We start from the raw sequence: 18,690 nt of genomic DNA on the forward strand, positions 1-18,690 counted from the left end.
ACACACACAGTCTGTCCTGTGCGGAGGCATTAATGTCTTACCACAACTCTCTGATGAGTACTCACTCTGAGCAAATCAACACAAGTAACATCCTGACTGCTTCAATCTTCTGCTCTCTCTCCGTTTTACTAACAAGTGTGAAAGTGCAGTGCTGTGCGTGTGTGTGTGTGTGTGTGTGTGTGTGTGTGTGTGTGTTAGTTCCATCCACAGACGATAGCAGCTGACCAGGTTCATGGCATTAGTGGAAACTCTGAGCCAGCACTCAGAGGAAGGGGGGAGGAGGAGGAAGATGCTTTCCTCTTAGGGTTCAAAGGTTATTTCTATCCACTGCTCCACCTCCACTGACTGTCTGTGTGGAGGAAGAGATTAAAAAGTGAATGTGCATGTGTGGATTCATCCCTTACTAATCAGGATCACTGAAGGTTGCAGAATGTTTCTTTAACTCTTCTACTGCTTTACATGCTCAACACTATTCCCTCAGTAGCATTTGCATATGTTTTGCCTCATTTCCACTGCATGGTGCACTTTTGGTCCTTTGCTCTATTTTGTTTTCCATTGCCTGAGTGTAGGTGAGATTCTCAGCTAATCACTGTAGGGTAGCGACGTAAACTGCCCTGACTTTTTTAATAGGGCACGCACTGAATCCTTTCATTGACAACCAAACAGACCAACATTTGCACTTTGTCAATTCAGCTCATCTGGTACAGAGTGCGCCAATGTATTCAGGCACAAATCATTACAGAATACGGGTTCAAATCCGACCTGCCGTCCGCTGTCGTCTCCCCACTTTCCTGTCTATCCACCAATCAAATAAAGGCAAGAAAGAAAGTGTCTTTAGCTACACTTTAACCTCTCAACACACAACTTTAAGTCTAATTTTAGAATGTAGTTTGGAGTGCAGTTTAATATATTTGCACATTGTCCCTCTCAGTGCCATCACAGCCTCCTTTTACACATGTTTGTATTGTGTACATATTTGTTGTGTTGTACATTTCCAAAATGAATGAATGGTTTTCCATGTCCACAATCACAATCAGTGTGTTTGCAGGTAAAGTAATTGCACTGATCTTGATTGTTAAATCTATTGTAAGTGAACTTGTTATTGTTTTGGCATTCAAAATGAAAGACATCACCAAATATCTGTGATTGGATTGATCCACATTTCACCAAGAGTGAAATGTACTGCAATCTAATGAGACAAAGCCCGTGCTTGACTTCTGCCCTGCCTCAATATCATTCCTTCCTTCTGATTGTGTTTTTAGGGAGGTCGGCAAAGAACATTTTCATCATTTTACTAAATTTGGGAAAATCACAGTTTAACATCGTGAGAGACGTGAGGAAATCATAGACTGAAGATTGTGACATATTTGAGAGCACATGGGAACCAATTGGATCTAAACTCCTGGAGTAACACCCTTTACATCAGGGATCGCTACAACAATCGATCGCTGCGCCGAGAGCATCCACTTCGGCAATGTTCGGGCGATGACATCACAAGTAGAATACAGCCGCCGCCAGTGTTCGTCTGCGTTGAAGCGTCCAGCAAAGACTGCTGTCAATTATTACGAGAAAGAATGGACAACAATCGATCGTCAAGGATAATTGTGAAGCGATGTGTTGTATGGGGATGTGGGGTCGTCTCCAAATCTAGCTTTCTGTGGCCAAAAGATGATAAAATGTCGCGTTTATGGACAAGAGAAGTGCGTCGATGAAACCGACGATTTGTGGGCAGCACTTTGAGAGATCGTGTTTTGAACAAACTATGCTCGCCAAGGAAATGAGATTCAAAAAGAATTTAAAACTGAACGCAGATGCTGTGCCTACAATACTGCCTGAGACCCCAGCCAGCACAAGCCAGCACGCCGACTCAAACACGTCCGCCGGTGCAGAGTCCTCCACCAAAGAGACGATGAAATGCTTTCGCCAAAAGGGAGAGAGCAAAGGTAAGCCGTGTTACTTGTTTACTGTATTTATTGTTTCAAGCATAAAGCCATAATCGGTCTAGGCCTACTGTATGTAACGAGTCGACATACAAATGTAAACTGTAATGTAAATGTTTCCTAAATTTCCCTCGAGATGAATAAAGTATCTATCTATCTACACCAGGCCCTAGCCAATATCTGTGTGTTATTGTTTGTAGTATTAATAACTTTAGCTAATTACACTTCATTAGCTTAATTAAGTATAGATGCAATGTTTATAACAGGCTTCCCCATTTTATTCTGTAGTTTGAGTAAAAGCGTGAGTCTATTTAACGTTTAACTATCACACTATTATTACATAGGTATAGAAACATTGGTGAATGAAGCCGAAGCAGAACTGAGGATACCTGTATGATCAGCGACCATCTATTGGACATCCACACTGGGGAGGAAGCTGTATGTACACCAGTAAGTATACAGACTGTATGTCATCTGTACAATCTTCAATTGCTTCCATAATTGTACAGTTTTCACATGTACACCTAAATGTACAAAAGAAGAGTGGTAAGGACATGTACACAATATGCAATATCCAGAAAAAATGCCAATATTAACGTCATCTTAATTTCATACTATTTATATGCCTGTGTTTGACGACAGGCTCGTAAGCAGCTCATAAGCGTGTTATGGTCGTACGGAGGTTGGATTTATCTAGTAGCAACTTGTTACCCGTTTCACGTAAGTCTCGTAAAGTTGCGACATCGTAACTTCCATGAACATCTGGTAAGTGTTCCGGCTACTATAGGCTATAGTGACCGTCTATATATATATATATATATATATAGACCGTCTCACCTCAGTATACAGACTATACTTTATAAAACAGAGCTGTCCTCCGGTCTGTTTGTTAGCTAATAGCTAATGCTTTATATACAGCCTCGTAATAAATGACGTTTGACATCAGACACAACGATAGAACCTCAACCGTAGAAACTTCGAGCAAGCTTTACAGACGTCGAGGTGTAAAAGTAGAGAAGTAATTGAATATTTAGGGATCGAGCAATTTGCGGACAACTAGTCGGGTTTCATAACAATTCAAGGAAACCAAGGTATCGACTCGTTAGCAAGCTATCGATAGCTTGCAATCTATTTACGATCGAGGATAATGTTACGTTTTATTATGATGTATTTACTATATATTGAGAAGTTCTATGAACTATAGTCAAATGTATATACTTGTGAATGTTTTAATTTGTTTATCTGTGTGTTTGAGACGACTTTGTAAACTAAGTCTATACATCGTAAATACATCTCGCTCTCAAAGAGAATTCCTGAATATATAAATCTTAAGTATTATATTAATATAACTCTTGTGTGTGTACAATAGCAAATTTCTCCCCAAATAAAGATGAGGGAGTAAACATTATTCAAACACTATCCAGAAATGAGCACAATCTACTGTATCACCAGCAACATACCCCCACACAGTACATCGCTGTCCTGTGATAACCATACCTCCAAAACATCGACATTTTCAGATATTTAAATGTAGATTTTTTTTGCAGCCCATAAAAGAACATTTATCATGAAAAAAATGTATTACGGAGGAGTTCCGGTTTACAATACACTTTGTGTCTCATGGTGGTAGGAGTGACATGATTCCTGATTTTTGGTTGGATATTCCCTTTGGAACAACCTTCAGAGGAGCCACTGTACATCTCAGAGCCCAGACTCTGGGTTCTGCATTGCACAGCACTGCCTGCTGGTCAAAGTTGTGAACTGCGCTCTGGAGTGAATCAATGAAATGACTGAAATTCCATAACATCCAAACTCCATCTTACACGTGCATACTATAGGTGGGCTTCTTATACACACGACTGTTTGGATTCTTATTTTGCTTCCAGCTTTTCTCTTGGAATACAACTTCTCACTAGATGAATATTTCTGATCACATGCATCTTTTTCAATGGCAGGCAATTTTCACTGGATCGATCTAAACTCAGTACTGAACTTTCTTTGAGCTGTGCCAGTTTCCCCACTATGTATAGGGGCAATTAAAGACAAAACGTGGAGGCGGTCTCAGGTTTGAATTGGAGGCATGAAAACCTCTCTCTCTCTCTCTCTTTCTCTCTCTCTCTCTCTCTCTCTCTCTCTCTCTCTCTCTCTCTCTCTCTCTCTCTCTCTCTCTCTCTCGCTCCTCCTTATGCCCCCCAAACCATCCCCTCTTATTAAAACAACTCGCCAAACTGTTGTAGCCCGGTAAAAGGGGTTGGGGTGCCGAAGCAGCCATAAAGGAGGCTCCACACACACACAGCCGTCTGGAAGGAATTAGACAGAAGCGGCACAGAGACTTTTGGCCACCTCTCTGCGCTCTGCGTAACCTGGATGCCTGGGGGAAGTATAGAAATACTTACCTACATGCCCCTCAAGATATCAAAATGCAAATTATATGACTCATATTTGATTATTAGAGTCCTTGCTGGAAAACCTTTTTGAAATATTCAGCATGATAGACGCTACCAGAGATGATGGAACTTTTCAAAACTTTTCAAATATGAATGAAACAGTCAGACGTTGATGGAGAAAACTATTTATCACTTTTGCATAGTCTACTTTTTATTTATACTTTTTTATATGTATGATGCCAAAGTTGACTGACACGATGTTTGTGTTTGTAAGACGCATGCAGTGTATAGTTGATGACTGCAGACAGACTGTGAGAAACTAGAGAAGACAAGCAGTCGTGAATATTTTTTAGCATCCAGCTGAGAACATTTAGAGAAAGGTGATTTATTTTTATTATTTTTATTAATGAGGATCAATGTCAGCGGATTCAAGAGACTCATTATTATACAAGTGTCCTTTGAAACTTTGTCGAGACTTTTTCTCCTTGTGGAGCGGTACCAGAGCCGCCGGAGCTGACTGCATCCTTTCTCAAGGACGAACGAGAGGACGACAGCTGCTTCAAGGTAGGCGGCCAGTGAGCCAGCAACTCACTGACAGACAGTGATGCATGTCCCATCTTTTGAACATGTTGATGCTTCAAACTCTCGTTAAAATATATTTATTATATTATTTTCAGGAAATATATTCTGCATTATTTAATAGGAATGTTGTTAGATATTTAAGCTCGATGAAAGGAGTGATGCTTTATGTTTGGGGGCATGCCAGCTGTCAATACAGTCGGTTTTTTTAAATCTCTTTGCGGGTCATGTGTAAAACTCTCTGGACGCGTTTATGTTGAAAAGCAATTGCGTCTTTGTTCTTCCATGGATGTTAACTATTTCATTGGAATTGTGTTACATTAAAATTAAGAAAATAAATTGACCCAAAAGTTTAATTTGTCTTAACTGGCACGAACATCTGCATTTCTCCTTGCCGAGCAGTGCCAGCTGTGGAAATGTCCGCCCAAAGTAGTCTTCTAATCGTACAAAAGTACTCATAGTCTTTGCTGAGCCAGCTATCATCAGCCTGAGAATAAACTAAATTGATGACGTCGCAAGACGTACGTCATTCTTTGAGTTTTGCGAGCCAATGGGAAGGCTGGTTAGACGCGTTAGGCGTTCCTCGGGGTTGGAGCGCGTAATTTAATGAAAAATGTGAAAGACCACACAATGTAATACAACATGTATGAACACTGCACGTTTTAGACAATAATTGAGTAAATGTTGATACTACTGAACTCTGGGTAGTGGTGGAAAACATTTAGTTTGTTGAAATGTTTATCCAGCCCCTCTGAGCAGTGATCAGAAATGTGCAGACATGACTCAAAGCTAATCCAGGTGCCACCTAAACACAGTGACCTTATAAAAATAATGTTTGCATGTTTCTCTCTTGCTGTATGCATTATAACTTCCCCACACACCCGCTATACACATAAGGAGGTTGACAGATGAGCATTTGCAGAAATGCAAATGCTCATCTGTCAATCTCCTTTGACATATTCTCTTCCTCTATCCGCCTACACCGACCTCTCATCGTGCAGATGCCACTGTTGGCTCCTATAAAACCCACGCAAGGAATGCTCATCTGTGAGTTGGATGTTGGAGAATTCCTGACATGTATCTATGATGTGCAGTGCAGAGTTTATATCCTGTACATGGAATCTACTTCCTACAGACATTATCTTTTCATGAGACACCTGAGTGCTCACGCTGTGCAAGATGGAACCATGGTGATATCCACCTGTGAGGAGTGGTGAAGCTTTTAGTACACTGTCATAATGAATATATCATTTTGAGTGCCCCTCTATCATGTGGGACCTTGAATTTGCTGATTTCAACAGTATCTCAAACATAGATACTGTACTCAACACATCTTTTTTTCACGTTAGCTGTTCTTCTGCAATGCATTGTTTAGAAATATGTCTAGTATCACAGTACAACTGGGTAAACTTTTACAGTAGCTACCACACTAGTCGGTATTTATTTAGTTTAAAAAGCATAAGTAGATTTTAAACCGATAGTTTCAGGACACCAGTTCTTTGTATAATCAGTGCATGTGTGGACCCTCTGTCAGTGCACACAGGCATCCAGACTAATACCAACATACTGTCCCTAATCTCAGCCCTCGGGGGAGTTCCTCTGCTGAAGTGAGAAAGGCAATCCATCTCTGGTGCCTGTTAGTGAAACATTAAGCACTTAAACAGATGTGTAATTCTCATGTGCAGCAATGTGGTTAGTCCTGGAAAGAGACAGTTGCCTCCTATAGCTGCTGATGTCAAAAGAGGAAGAAAAGTAACTTTTTTGCACTCTTCAATAGGTGATTCGGTCACACAGTCATCATTGCTACCGGATGTTCTTCCGCACAGCCACTGAGCAGTTTACTACCTAGCAGAGGAAGGCATTCCATGGCTGGCCTCCATTAGGGCTCACAACAAGTCCCACGTGCCATTACTGCTCACAGCATGGGGTCTTTAACGTACAGGGCCTTGGGCTGGCCAGGTACTGAAGTAAGGATAGAGTGCACATGTGCAGCCACTCCCATAGACATAACACCACCATCCACCACCTACCTCATCTATTCTGCATTAATACCACAGTTTATTTTCCAGGTTCCCTTGGTAAAGCAGCAGCCAGCCAGTAAAAGTGAAAATGTTGGATGACAGTGAGATTCTGAGTTAGATTCCCACTACCTCATACTGAGTCACAGAGTCTCGCAGCGAGGGCGCATGCCAATGTTAATGCATAGGTCCAGGAGTTACAGCATGAGCTGTATAAAGTTAGCAGTGTTTGATTGGTGTTGGCTCCTGAACAGCATAATGTTACTTGGTTATCTTGTGTAAAAGCTCAGATGACAAAATGTCAGAAAATTGTAATCTAAGTCACTGTCACATCCTTGCTTTCTTTCAGGCTAGCTGTGTGTTTCTGTACTTTATCTCTTTGCTGTAATTAACTGGGATAATAATAGAATTGTCTACCATGTTGGGAGGAAGCCAGCTATTTTAGAGCACTGTTGATAACTGTCTGTAGTCAGATAAGGGAAAGTGTTGGATCAATGGATGACAGAGACAGAATAGAATCATAGAAGGAGAAACTATTTAAAACTTTCCATGGCAGAAATTTCACTATATAGGAAAAAAAACAAAAATAACCAGACAGAGGGAGGCATCTGTAGTTTGGCTGAACATTTTGGATCCTGCCACAGTGGCTTAAGTCCAGTGCATCAGCTGTCAGTGAACTGAGCCAGCCCCCCCCCCCCCCCCCCCCTTCTTCTTTTGGTGTCTGTCATCCTTCCCTCGCTCACTAACTCGCTTCCTTGCACTTTATCTCTTTCCTCACTGAATAATGTCATCCTCCATCTTTTCTATCAACCTCTCTGTAGTAAATGGTCGCTTTGCTTCCTTCTGCTCATTCACAAAAAAAACTTGCCAAAACACCAAACAGCATAGTTTGGCTTTGAAATTTAGAATATATTTACCACAGTGTTTTATCAGCTAATAAATTGCAGCTTCACTGACCACCTTCACTTTAACTCAATTATAAGTAAAACGATGAAACCCCAACTGTTGTGGTAAAACAACGAGATGACGCAAGTAGAGTAATACAAAACAGTCTCCTCGGATGTTGTAACCTTTGTGCCTCTGCCAGTTAGAGCCCTACCACACCTGATCCTAATAGAATACAGAAGGCGAGGGGATAAAGAGACGGTGAATGTAAAAGACATGTTGTAACATTGTACCTTTGTGGCACTGTCCACCTGATTCCAATCACGTAAGGAGTAGTGCAGTGGATGGTGTTACTGTTTAGCTTTGGGTCTTATAATGGCAACGCTCCCACAACAACAGCACACTGTTACCACATGGGGGGTTTATGAGAGGAAGAAGAAAGAGGAGTGAGGAGGGGTGACCACTTCCTAGCGGCGCCTTTGAAAACTCCCATGACCTTTTAGCAGTTTCAGTCATACTGGAGTCTAAAACTGCACAGCGTCTGTTTAACTGCAGCAATACATAATGAGTAAGATTAACATATATTTCTAATTACATTTACTCAAGCACTGTATTTAAGTACACTTTTGAGGTACTTGAGTATTTCTATTTCCTGCTACTTCATACTTCTACTCCACTATAGTTCAGAGACAAATATTGTTATTTTTTCTCCACTACTTTTATTTGATGACTTTAGTTACTTTGAAGTTCCAGATTAATAATACAAAACATGATCCACAAATATTGTATCATGTAGGTTAGGATGAACTTCTCATCCTTTACCAGCGGCAACATTAAATTGATGAACACATTAATGCATCAATAATTGTAATCCAATAATAAAACATGATTCTGAAATGTGCCATTTAATATAATGAGTTTTACTTTTTGCACTTCAGGTATAATTTGATGCTAATGTTTTTTCACTTTTACTTATAACTGAGTATTCCGACACTGTGCTAATACTACATTTACTTAATTAAAATATCTGAATACTTCGTCCACCTAAGAATTTATGTCCATATATTAAATATACTGCATACATAAACTTTATATTTATATATATATAGCCATCTAATACTGCATTTATCTTTTGAGATTTATCTTACTAACATTTGCTGATTTTTCAGAAACAATAAATGAAAAAAATAAACTAATTTCTAGTAGACTTCAGATCAGAGGCAGGCAGTGACGAGCCGGCCTTGAGTGTGCCCAGTGTGTCTCGCCAAAGTCTTTCCCAGCCGCTCCCTCTCCTCTGCACGTGAACATTTTTTCTGCATCCTGTTACTGTCACGAGGGCCATCTCAAAAATGTAATGCTTTTAAAGTTCATCCTGGCTTTTTCCAGCCCTGCCCAGTACGCACGCATGCCCACACACACACAAACACACACACACACACACTCACACACACACACACACACACACACACACACACACACAAACACACACACACACACACACTCACACACACACACACACACACACACACACACACACACACACACACACACACAAATGATGTACTCACAAGTTCCTTGTGTGCATTGCTTGTTCATGTTCCAGACTACGCATATTTGCATGTGTGCGTTTTCTGCTGGCAGAACATCATGGCCAAAGGTGTGTATGACTTCAGCACGTCTGGTTTTCCAATACTGTCTTGGTGATAGCACAGACTTTGTCCAACATTTATTCAATAGATCAACACTAAGAGGCTTTTAGAACACTATAAATATCATTAATATATATATACAGTATTCATGCCCAAAGTAGGCCATCAGCCACAGGTGTGAGCTGGCTCACTCTTCAGAGCAACATTAAAGTTTTATGTGAAAAGCTCTCATCTGGCTCAGAGCGGCTGATTTATGAATGTTACACTTCTAGTTCAGTGACTGCTGAGTCACAATGATATAAAGATGTAAGCTTTATGTTATCTCAGCTCCACACAGACCCGCAGCAATCTGTCTTTTTTGGCTTGGCTTCAGATTTATACTGCGTGTGCAGATGAAGTACTGACATACACAAATTCACATACACATGTAGTTCTAACTGTATAAAGACACACACACACACACACACACACACACACACACACACACACACACACACACACACACACACCGTCTGGCGAGCCTTGTTATATTTTACGTTTCATCGCAGGCCTTGGAAGTAGGACCCTGATGACAGAGATTCCACTGCTCTCCTGTGAGTTTAGACAAGACATCTCTTCCTCTCTGCGGCTCACATACTGTACTCTCACACACATATATCTTTTCCTGTACAAATTATGCTTAGCTCACATATTTGCACATACACACACACATGCACACATGGCCAGTTTTCAGCAGCAACAGCAAGACTTAATGGCATTCACATTCCCCCAGACAAGCCACATCTGACATCTATCCACTGTTACATCACATACACAAGAGTTAGTACTGCATGTGGTGATTTTCAGATCTATAGTAAATCACTTAATATACTAAAAGACCTAAATGGGTCACAGAGTTCCACATGTACCAGGAATGCGAATATGCTTAATCTGAAACTCAATTCTATGTCAATCATTTGACACACACAATTATACTTAACATTTTATAGGAGACATATGATGAGCATTTTCAGGTTCCTACTCATATTTTGGGTTTCTAATAACAACATGTTTACATGCTTTAATGTTCAAAAAACAAATTATTTGTCTCAAACTGTCTGTCTGGAAATACCTGTATTCATCCTCTGTGTCAAATGCTCCGCCTGTCTCTTTGAACCCACCTCCCGGAAAAGCCCAGTCTGCTCTGATTGGCTTGTAAGAAAAATTGCAAAGGTAGTCACCAAGCCATTGGTGGAGATACTCAGATGGATGGAATCCAATGTTTTAGACCTCGGCAGACCACAAAAAACTGACTGGATTGTCATATTTCACAGTTTATGGGTTTGTAGGCAATCCAAATGCATTTGCACAAGCACTTCATGATATGTCCCCTTTAAAGATTATATAGAAGATAGATGGATACCTTATACCCAGGAAGAATGTTGTTCAAACTGGCAAAACGTCATTGAAAATGGGTTTCTAGTATTAGCCATGCTTGTGGCCTGGCTCTTTGGATGGCCATGTCATTTTCTTGGTTGGTCGTTCCACTACTTTGGTCCAGACAGAAATATCTCAACTGCCATTGGATTGCCATGAATGTTGTTCGGACAATCCCCGGATGATGAATTGGGCTGACTTTGGTTATCCCCTGACTTAAATTCTAGCAACACTTTTCAGTCAAAGTTTTACTTCCAGTAAAATATCTCCAAAATTTTGTTCACACATTGATGGTTCCCAGACAATGAATCACAGTGACTTTGGTGGTCCCCTGACATCCCCTCTAGCACCACCATGAGGTTCGCATTTGAGGTAATCCCATCAGAACTGTTAGTCTTGTTTGTCAGTAACACACAACTCATTGGTGTCCCTAACATTTTGGACAGCTGTTAAACAGAACTGCACTTATGCTTAAAGCATGTATATGTATAGTAAAGATTACAGTAAAACATGTTGTACAGATGTAACATGGCCTAATTGAGTTAAATAACACAGTGCATAATACTAGACAATGTACGGTTAACATTTGTTCAGTATGCAAGGTAGGTGCAGGTCTATTCACATTTAATAGGGTTATAATCTCAGATCATATAGTTGAAACGACTAAACAGATCACAAGTGATTTGTATCCAGATATATTCTGCTCCAAAGTGATAACATAACAGTGGGAAGTACAGTTATAAACATCAAGATTATGTTACAGCTAGAGGGTTCAGATTATATATAGCACTACAGGTAAGAGGAAAAATGTGTATTTTTATTTGGGAGTGAACTGCCCCTTTAAGGCTGCTGCAGATCTCTGTATTTGTTTTACTGATAAATCTCATTAAGACAGAGACTGTAGTGTTATTTCTAACAGAGCCAAATGGAGTTTTCACCAGAGGACAGACCGAGACAACTCATTCAATTCATTCATTCATGTATTCATTCATTTATCAGTTCATCTCTCTGCTAACTCACCATCTTCTCTCCATCCATGGGAGACCTAACATTTTTGTAAAATTATCTCCGGGACAGAGCCAGTGGGAATTTTACTCAAGAGACTGCTAATGACGTTAGAATGAGGCTGCTCAAGCATCCAAGCCAAGGTCACCATAGGGTTGGACACACACAGAGAGTGATGGGGATCTATCGCTCACATGTGCCACAATACAAAAACAATCAGAAATCTGGGGTGATATCATTCACATGTGCTAATGACACCTTTAACTCACCCACACACACACACATCTTATACCGACATGCGTAGATACACGTCCAAACTACTCCTAGATGACAACATCCACATGTGTCAATGACCCCTTCACTGTCACAGATACTCCTCTGATTAGAGGCTTTGTCTCCCTTGGGCTGGGGCCAACTTTGGATGACCATCATCATCTTTAGTCTGCAGTTAATGTTCCTGCAGTCTGAGCTAATTGTTAGTGTTGACCTTTGAATTTGATCACACCCTCACGAGGGTGTATGAGATGCTACGAAGAGCAAAGGATCCTAACAAGTGGCAATGTCTAAATCTAAATCAATTGAATTCACAAAACTGGGTTAGGGTAGGTGCGCTTCCTGGACTCAAATGGAGTGGCCATTTTGTAGTGGTATCCCACCAATAGGAATCTTCCATTTGGACACCTAGAGAGGATGTAAACACATAACAACCGCAGTAAATTTGGTTTTGTGTTGTAACTACAAACTTTTAACCATAGCGAGCATTTTATACCATTAGAAGTGCAGATCATAAAAAGCAAAAAACGCTGTGTAAAGTTTGCATGTTCTCCTTGTGTGTCCAGTGGTTTCCTCTCACAGCCCAAAGACATGCATGTTAGTTGAATTGCAAACAAAAACAAATTCCCAGTAGGTATGAATCTGTTATCATGCTCTGGTCGTGGAGTTATATCAAAAGAGTTGCGATTTTTACAATACAATACACAATCCAAACATTCAAAAACCATTATAGATACATATACTTTGCACATAAATAGTGAAACATATTTTCTCCAAAGCAGTGATCTGAGTTCATTCAAAGTTGAGGGAGAGAGAAAGGGTGAAAGAGTTTGTTCTGCATTACCTTATATAGTTGTAAAACATTATACACACATACTAAAGGAGGTTTAAGGCTTAGCATAACGCAATTAAAAATGTGTATTTTTACAGACACACACACTCCTCTCTCTCTCCTCCCTGGTGTAATAAGCTTTTATATGTGCATGTGTGTGTGTATATGTGTGTGTGTGTGTGTGTGTAGCGTGTGTCAGGGGTCTTGTAAATGAGCGGCTGGCGTTAAGAGCCTTGCCACGTGCCAGAGGAGGTCTGCTATGCTGCTTGTGGCGTTCTCATCCAACGATATGAACAGGGCATTATGTCTGAGCCAAGGGGTGTGTCTGTTTATTCATCTCTCTTAGCTTAGCATCTCTCTGCCTCTGCTACTCCCTCAGTGTCTCTTGCTTGGTTTTTCTCCTGCAGATTTTCTAGATATTAGGTTGTCTTCTTTTCTGTTTTCTGTTTCCTGCTGTCAACCACTTTCCTCTCCTTTCTTTCATTCTCTATGCCCCTTTCCCCTTCTGTCTTTCTTTCACTTCGTCTATTGCTCTCTCCCTCACTCCATCTGTCTTGTGTGTTTAGGTGCGGTGTGACAAACTATTACAAAATCACAAACACTGTTGGACTTTGTGTTCTTCTCTTTTGATGACTTAAATGCTATTATGCTAATATCGCAAGGTCACAAGGGGGCGCCTTGCTGACTCAGCGACTGAAGAAGCATATTTCATAAGGTCAAAGGGTCAAACCCCAGTCGATCTTTCCTCTATGCTGTGCAAAAAAACATGTTCTTCATAATGTTTAAAGCAACATCATGTCATACCCTCCCTATTATCTCTGTCACCTTTATATATCTATCTATCTATCTATCTATCTATCTATCTATCTATCTATCTATCTATCTATTTATCTATCTATCTATCTATCTATCTATCTATCTATCTATCTATCTATCTATCTATCTATCTATCTATCTATCTATCTATCTATCTATCTATCTATCTATCTATCTATCTATCTATCTATTTAATCCTAGAAGTTGATGTTCTTGTATTTTCTATGGGGAGTCATAGAGGGGAAGAAGCACACATGCAGCATTAGAGAATCTAAAAAGCTCTTGTCTTCTTCCCACGGAGATATAAACAGATGACATCACAGGGTGGTCCGCTCTGCGTTGAGCCGAGCTGAGCCACGCTGAGTGGGTCTCTGCTGGTCTGCCAAACAGATGGCGGTAGCAACACAATCAGGGCTGAAACAAACTTCAGGATTTCAAGCAGAAGAGTTTGTGATGCAGGACTCAAGTCGCTCAGAGTATAGACACAAAAGCAGGGCATTTTCTTCACTGGTCCCCACCTAAAAACACACAGAATGATCTTTTATGGTCCATCTAGATCAAACAGAAAAAAATATATAATTATAGTCTCTCTCAGGCATTTAGAGAGCACTTGCACATTTGGCAGGGGCAGCCAGCTTGTTGGTTAATTGGGTCAAGAAATCTTGTAATGTGCGCCAACCACAGCAAGGAGAGATGGAACAATCGGCTACTCACAACTGTCTGACATTTAGACAGAGTTTTGGGGAGGGGTAGAGGGAAGCACAGGGGGAAGGAAGGAGTAAAAAATGGAGGAGAAACTTTACTACTTTCTCTACCTGGGTTTGTTTTAATATAACAAAGTTATGTGTGTCATAGAAAAGCATGCTGAAAAGCGGTGATTAAGCATTTTTCATGTGTTTTATATGATGTATTTTGTAAATTGTACTGCTGGTATTACTATATGTCGTTTACTATGTCATTTAAACTTTGTTCCATGTGTAAATACAATTTTTATTTGCCCTCTCCAAATCATAGAATGGACATCTGATGTTTGCAGGAAGTCTCTTTCTTCTTGTTTTTTATTTGGAGTATATTTAAAAGGAAAAAATGTTTTGCCCAATACAGTTTTAATGACATAAGGATTGCAATTAATAGGCAAAAGTCCTGTATTTGTTGTACTACATTCACTAAATGTGACCCTTGTCTCCACATTCTGTCCCTAGATGAAGTGTCAGAGAGTCCTCACCTACCTGCGGATTTTTGGGACCACCATGTTCGGCGTGTCCCTCCTGGTGGGCATCTCCACAGCCTACATCATGGGCTACCAGTTCTTCACCACAGCCCGCAATCACCTCTCCTTCGGCTTGTACGGCGCCATCTTGGTCATCCACCTCATTATTCAGAGCCTCTTTGCGCTCCTAGAACACAGAAACATGCGGCGGTCCTTAGAGACGCCCATCAAACTGAATCAATCCTTGGCGTTGTGCATTGCAGCTTACCAAGAAGACCCAAACTACCTAAGGAAGTGCCTAGTATCGGTGAAGAGGCTGACGTACCCGGGGATCAAAGTGATCATGGTGATCGACGGGAACGCAGAAGACGACTTGTACATGATGGAGATTTTTAAAGAGGTCATGGGATGGGACAAGTCGGCCACGTACGTGTGGCGGAGTAACTTTCACAGCAGAGGTTCCGGGGAGACGGATGAGAGCTACGCTGAAAGCCTTCAACAGGTCTCCAAGCTGGTGCTAAACAACAAGTGTGTGTGCATCATGCAGAAGTGGGGAGGGAAGAGAGACGTCATGTATACAGCCTTCAAAGCACTGGGGAGGAGCATTGACTATGTGCAGGTAAGTCAGTGAAACTAGAAATGGATATTAAAAGCAGGGTTTAAATGAGAAGAATGAAGGAGAAGTGAAAGAGAGACGGGTGAATAGTGATAATGACTACATGAAATGCAAAAGGGACCAAAAAATGGGAAGCAATGCAAAAAGAAGGGGGAAGAGGATCAATGGGTCAAATTAGCAACCGTTATATAACAGATAAAATATATAATTGTATGTGCCTGTGTGTATATCTTTGTAGATTTACACTCGTACACAGGTGAGCTGAAGATACAGGAACGGGAGGAGACAGAGAGATGGAGAAAGAGATGGCTGGAGAGGGGAAGGGGGGCTTTGCCAAACTAAACATGGGGTCCACAAAGAGTCTTTTGTATTGCTTTTAGACGGACTGTGTCTGTGTGCATCGTGTTGCGAAGTGTAGCGTGAAGAAGGGCAGCAGTAGCTTATGTCTAAGTGTAATAACAGATCTGTTTAGTGTTACATCATCTACAGTATTCAGAGTCAGGGCCCAAAACTGTGTCAAAGAAAGGTTTCCTTGTTTTCCCTTTGGTGGGTCAAGTTTAACTTGAATAAGACAAACCTACATATCTTTTGGGCTTAAAGCTAAATGGAATTTAAATTAATTCCTGTTGAAAATCAGTTAAACAATAATAATCTCAGTGTATGTCAGTGATGTTAAATGATGTATTTGGGAAAGCCAGTTCTAAAGGGTGTTTGTCTGCCAAATACATACAATACCAGAAAAGTAACACACCAAGGGGCTGATGAGGGAGGTGCAGATCACTGGAAGTAGATTTGAAAGTAGGAAAAAAGTGTCCCATCACAAAAAGTGTCCCACACTTGGCAACACACAAACTAATTAGTTTGCATTACAAACAAAGATATGATGATTTGATATGATGCACCTGCCAGAAACCTTTTGTTTAATAGAGATTTCAAACAAACTAACTACAGCACTGACAGTAATAATGCCAGTACTCAACAAAGGAGGGACAGTGTTGCCTTTGTACAATCATCAGACTGCATGTAACATATATGTTTTTTAATGGGGATTGGGTTCTAAGTTTGTTTTTATCCCCTGATTTTGTTAGGGAGGGATATGTATAGAAGAAAATGAAGAGAGCAGAAAGATAGTGGGTGGTGATTTAGTTTAAAGAAGTTACTCTTTGTGGCAGGGGACTATCCATTGGCCCTATTGTTATTTAGACTCATGTCAACTCAAGTCAATTTTATTTATACAGTTTAATATCGCAAATCACTAATTTTACTTAAGAGGCATTTCAATCTATCCTTATACCCTAGATTCAGAAAATGAAAAACTCTCCAAGCTGTGTACCTTTTTACATGACAGTAAGAGATGATCTTTGGCCCTTAAACGCAGGTTACTCACTGTTTATTTTGTGGGTTTTGCTCAGGTGTGTGACTCTGACACTATGTTGGACCCAGCTTCATCAGTGGAGATGGTGAAGGTTCTAGAAGAAGACCCTATGGTGGGAGGAGTTGGAGGAGATGTGCAGGTTAGTTATAAAACTAAAAATATTTATTTTCTAGTTTCATGCAAGTAACACATTTTACTAAATGCGAATGTCATATTAATGACATTTTTATGTTAAACCTCTAACTTTTTAAATTCCTCCCTAGATCCTAAACAAATATGAGTCGTGGATCTCCTTCCTGAGTAGTGTAAGGTACTGGATGGCCTTCAACATTGAGCGGGCTTGCCAGTCCTACTTTGGTTGCGTGCAGTGCATCAGTGGGCCTTTAGGAATGTACCGGAACTCCCTCCTGCACGAGTTCCTTGAGGACTGGTACAATCAGACTTTCATGGGCTCCCACTGCAGTTTTGGGGATGACCGACATCTCACAAACAGAGTTCTAAGCCTCGGGTATGCAACCAAATATACTGCTCGATCAAAGTGCCTCACCGAGACGCCGGTTACATACCTGCGGTGGCTCAATCAGCAAACTCGATGGAGTAAGTCGTATTTTAGAGAATGGCTATACAACTCCTTGTGGTTCCACAAACACCATCTATGGATGACTTATGAGGCTGTTATCACGGGCTTCTTCCCGTTTTTCCTCATTGCCACCGCAATCCAACTCTTCTACCAAGGAAGGCTTTGGAATATTCTGTTGTTTCTGCTCATTGTGCAGGCGGTGGCGCTGGTCAAGGCCTCATTTGCCAGCTGCCTCAGAGGTAACATTGTCATGGTGTTCATGTCGTTCTACTCCGTATTGTACATGTCCAGCCTGTTGCCAGCTAAAATGTTCGCAATAGCAACAATCAACAAGTCTGGATGGGGGACCTCTGGGAGGAAAACGGTGGTGGTGAACTTCATCGGTCTGATTCCTATATCAGTTTGGTTCACCATCCTCTTCATCGGGATCATCTACACAGTAATACTGCAGACTAAAAAACCCTTTCCTGACTCAGAAAAGATTGTGCTGGTCATAGGGGCAGTCGTCTACGCCAGTTACTGGGTCGTACTGTTGACATTGTATACAGTGCTCATAAAAAAGTGTGGGAAGAGGAAGAAGGAAACACACTATGATATGGTGCTGGATGTATGACTTACAATCATCACTTACGAATGAACTTTCGTTTATGGTTGTGTTCACTCGCACCATGTTGTTGTCATACACACGTCTTTTAGATGCAGAGCAGCTCTGGAGGCACAATTGGTTTCGTTCAAGCAAAATGGGCAAAGAAGCAGGGTTTTTTCAAACTTGAATGGAAAAAAATATGTAAATGGTAGTGGCTGCTTTTTCTTTCTGTTCATTTGTGAGCAAAGCATTCATGACCTTGGCCATGACCCATGCTAGCTAATTAGCTTACCTAGATTGTTTTTAATCCAACACATTTAGCTGAAGATACAGCTAAACTTGATTACTCAGTATGGCAAGATTAAATGTATTGCAGTTGGCAGCAAGAGTGCTAGGCTTTGTAATATTAGCTACCTCTTACCGTGTCATTTCACTGGGCTTCAGTCTAACATTTGCAACTCAACCAAATAACTGGATTGTTACCTCCATCAATTGGGGTTTAACTTGACCAGTAAGAATATTT

General features: G+C 40.7%; 1 protein-coding gene across 1 annotated transcript; it reads left to right on the forward strand.

The window, feature by feature from the left end:
* The first annotated feature begins 4,657 nt into the window (after positions 1-4,657).
* has2 (hyaluronan synthase 2) lies at positions 4,658-18,409 on the forward strand. The gene is made up of 4 exons (XM_029452078.1): positions 4,658-4,891; positions 15,003-15,629; positions 17,039-17,140; positions 17,265-18,409. The coding sequence occupies exons 2-4, from the start codon at positions 15,003-15,005 to the stop codon at positions 18,192-18,194; spliced, it is 1,659 nt and encodes a 552-aa protein (XP_029307938.1). The 5' UTR covers positions 4,658-4,891; the 3' UTR covers positions 18,195-18,409.
* The last annotated feature ends 281 nt before the right edge of the window (positions 18,410-18,690 follow it).

This window comes from Cottoperca gobio, chromosome 16 (genome assembly GCF_900634415.1).
Source record: "Cottoperca gobio chromosome 16, fCotGob3.1, whole genome shotgun sequence".
NCBI lineage: Eukaryota > Metazoa > Chordata > Actinopteri > Perciformes > Bovichtidae > Cottoperca > Cottoperca gobio.

What these genes read in the sequence shown, in the direction of transcription:
- has2 (XM_029452078.1), top strand. Translation starts at nt 15,003, where the DNA reads ATGAAGTGTCAGAGAGTCCTCACCTACCTGCGGATTTTTGGGACCACC. An exon ending in GGAGCATTGACTATGTGCAG is followed by an intron (nt 15,630 to 17,038) that starts GTAAGTCAGTGA and finishes GGTTTTGCTCAG; the next exon opens with GTGTGTGACTCTGACACTAT. An exon ending in GAGTTGGAGGAGATGTGCAG is followed by an intron (nt 17,141 to 17,264) that starts GTTAGTTATAAA and finishes ATTCCTCCCTAG; the next exon opens with ATCCTAAACAAATATGAGTC.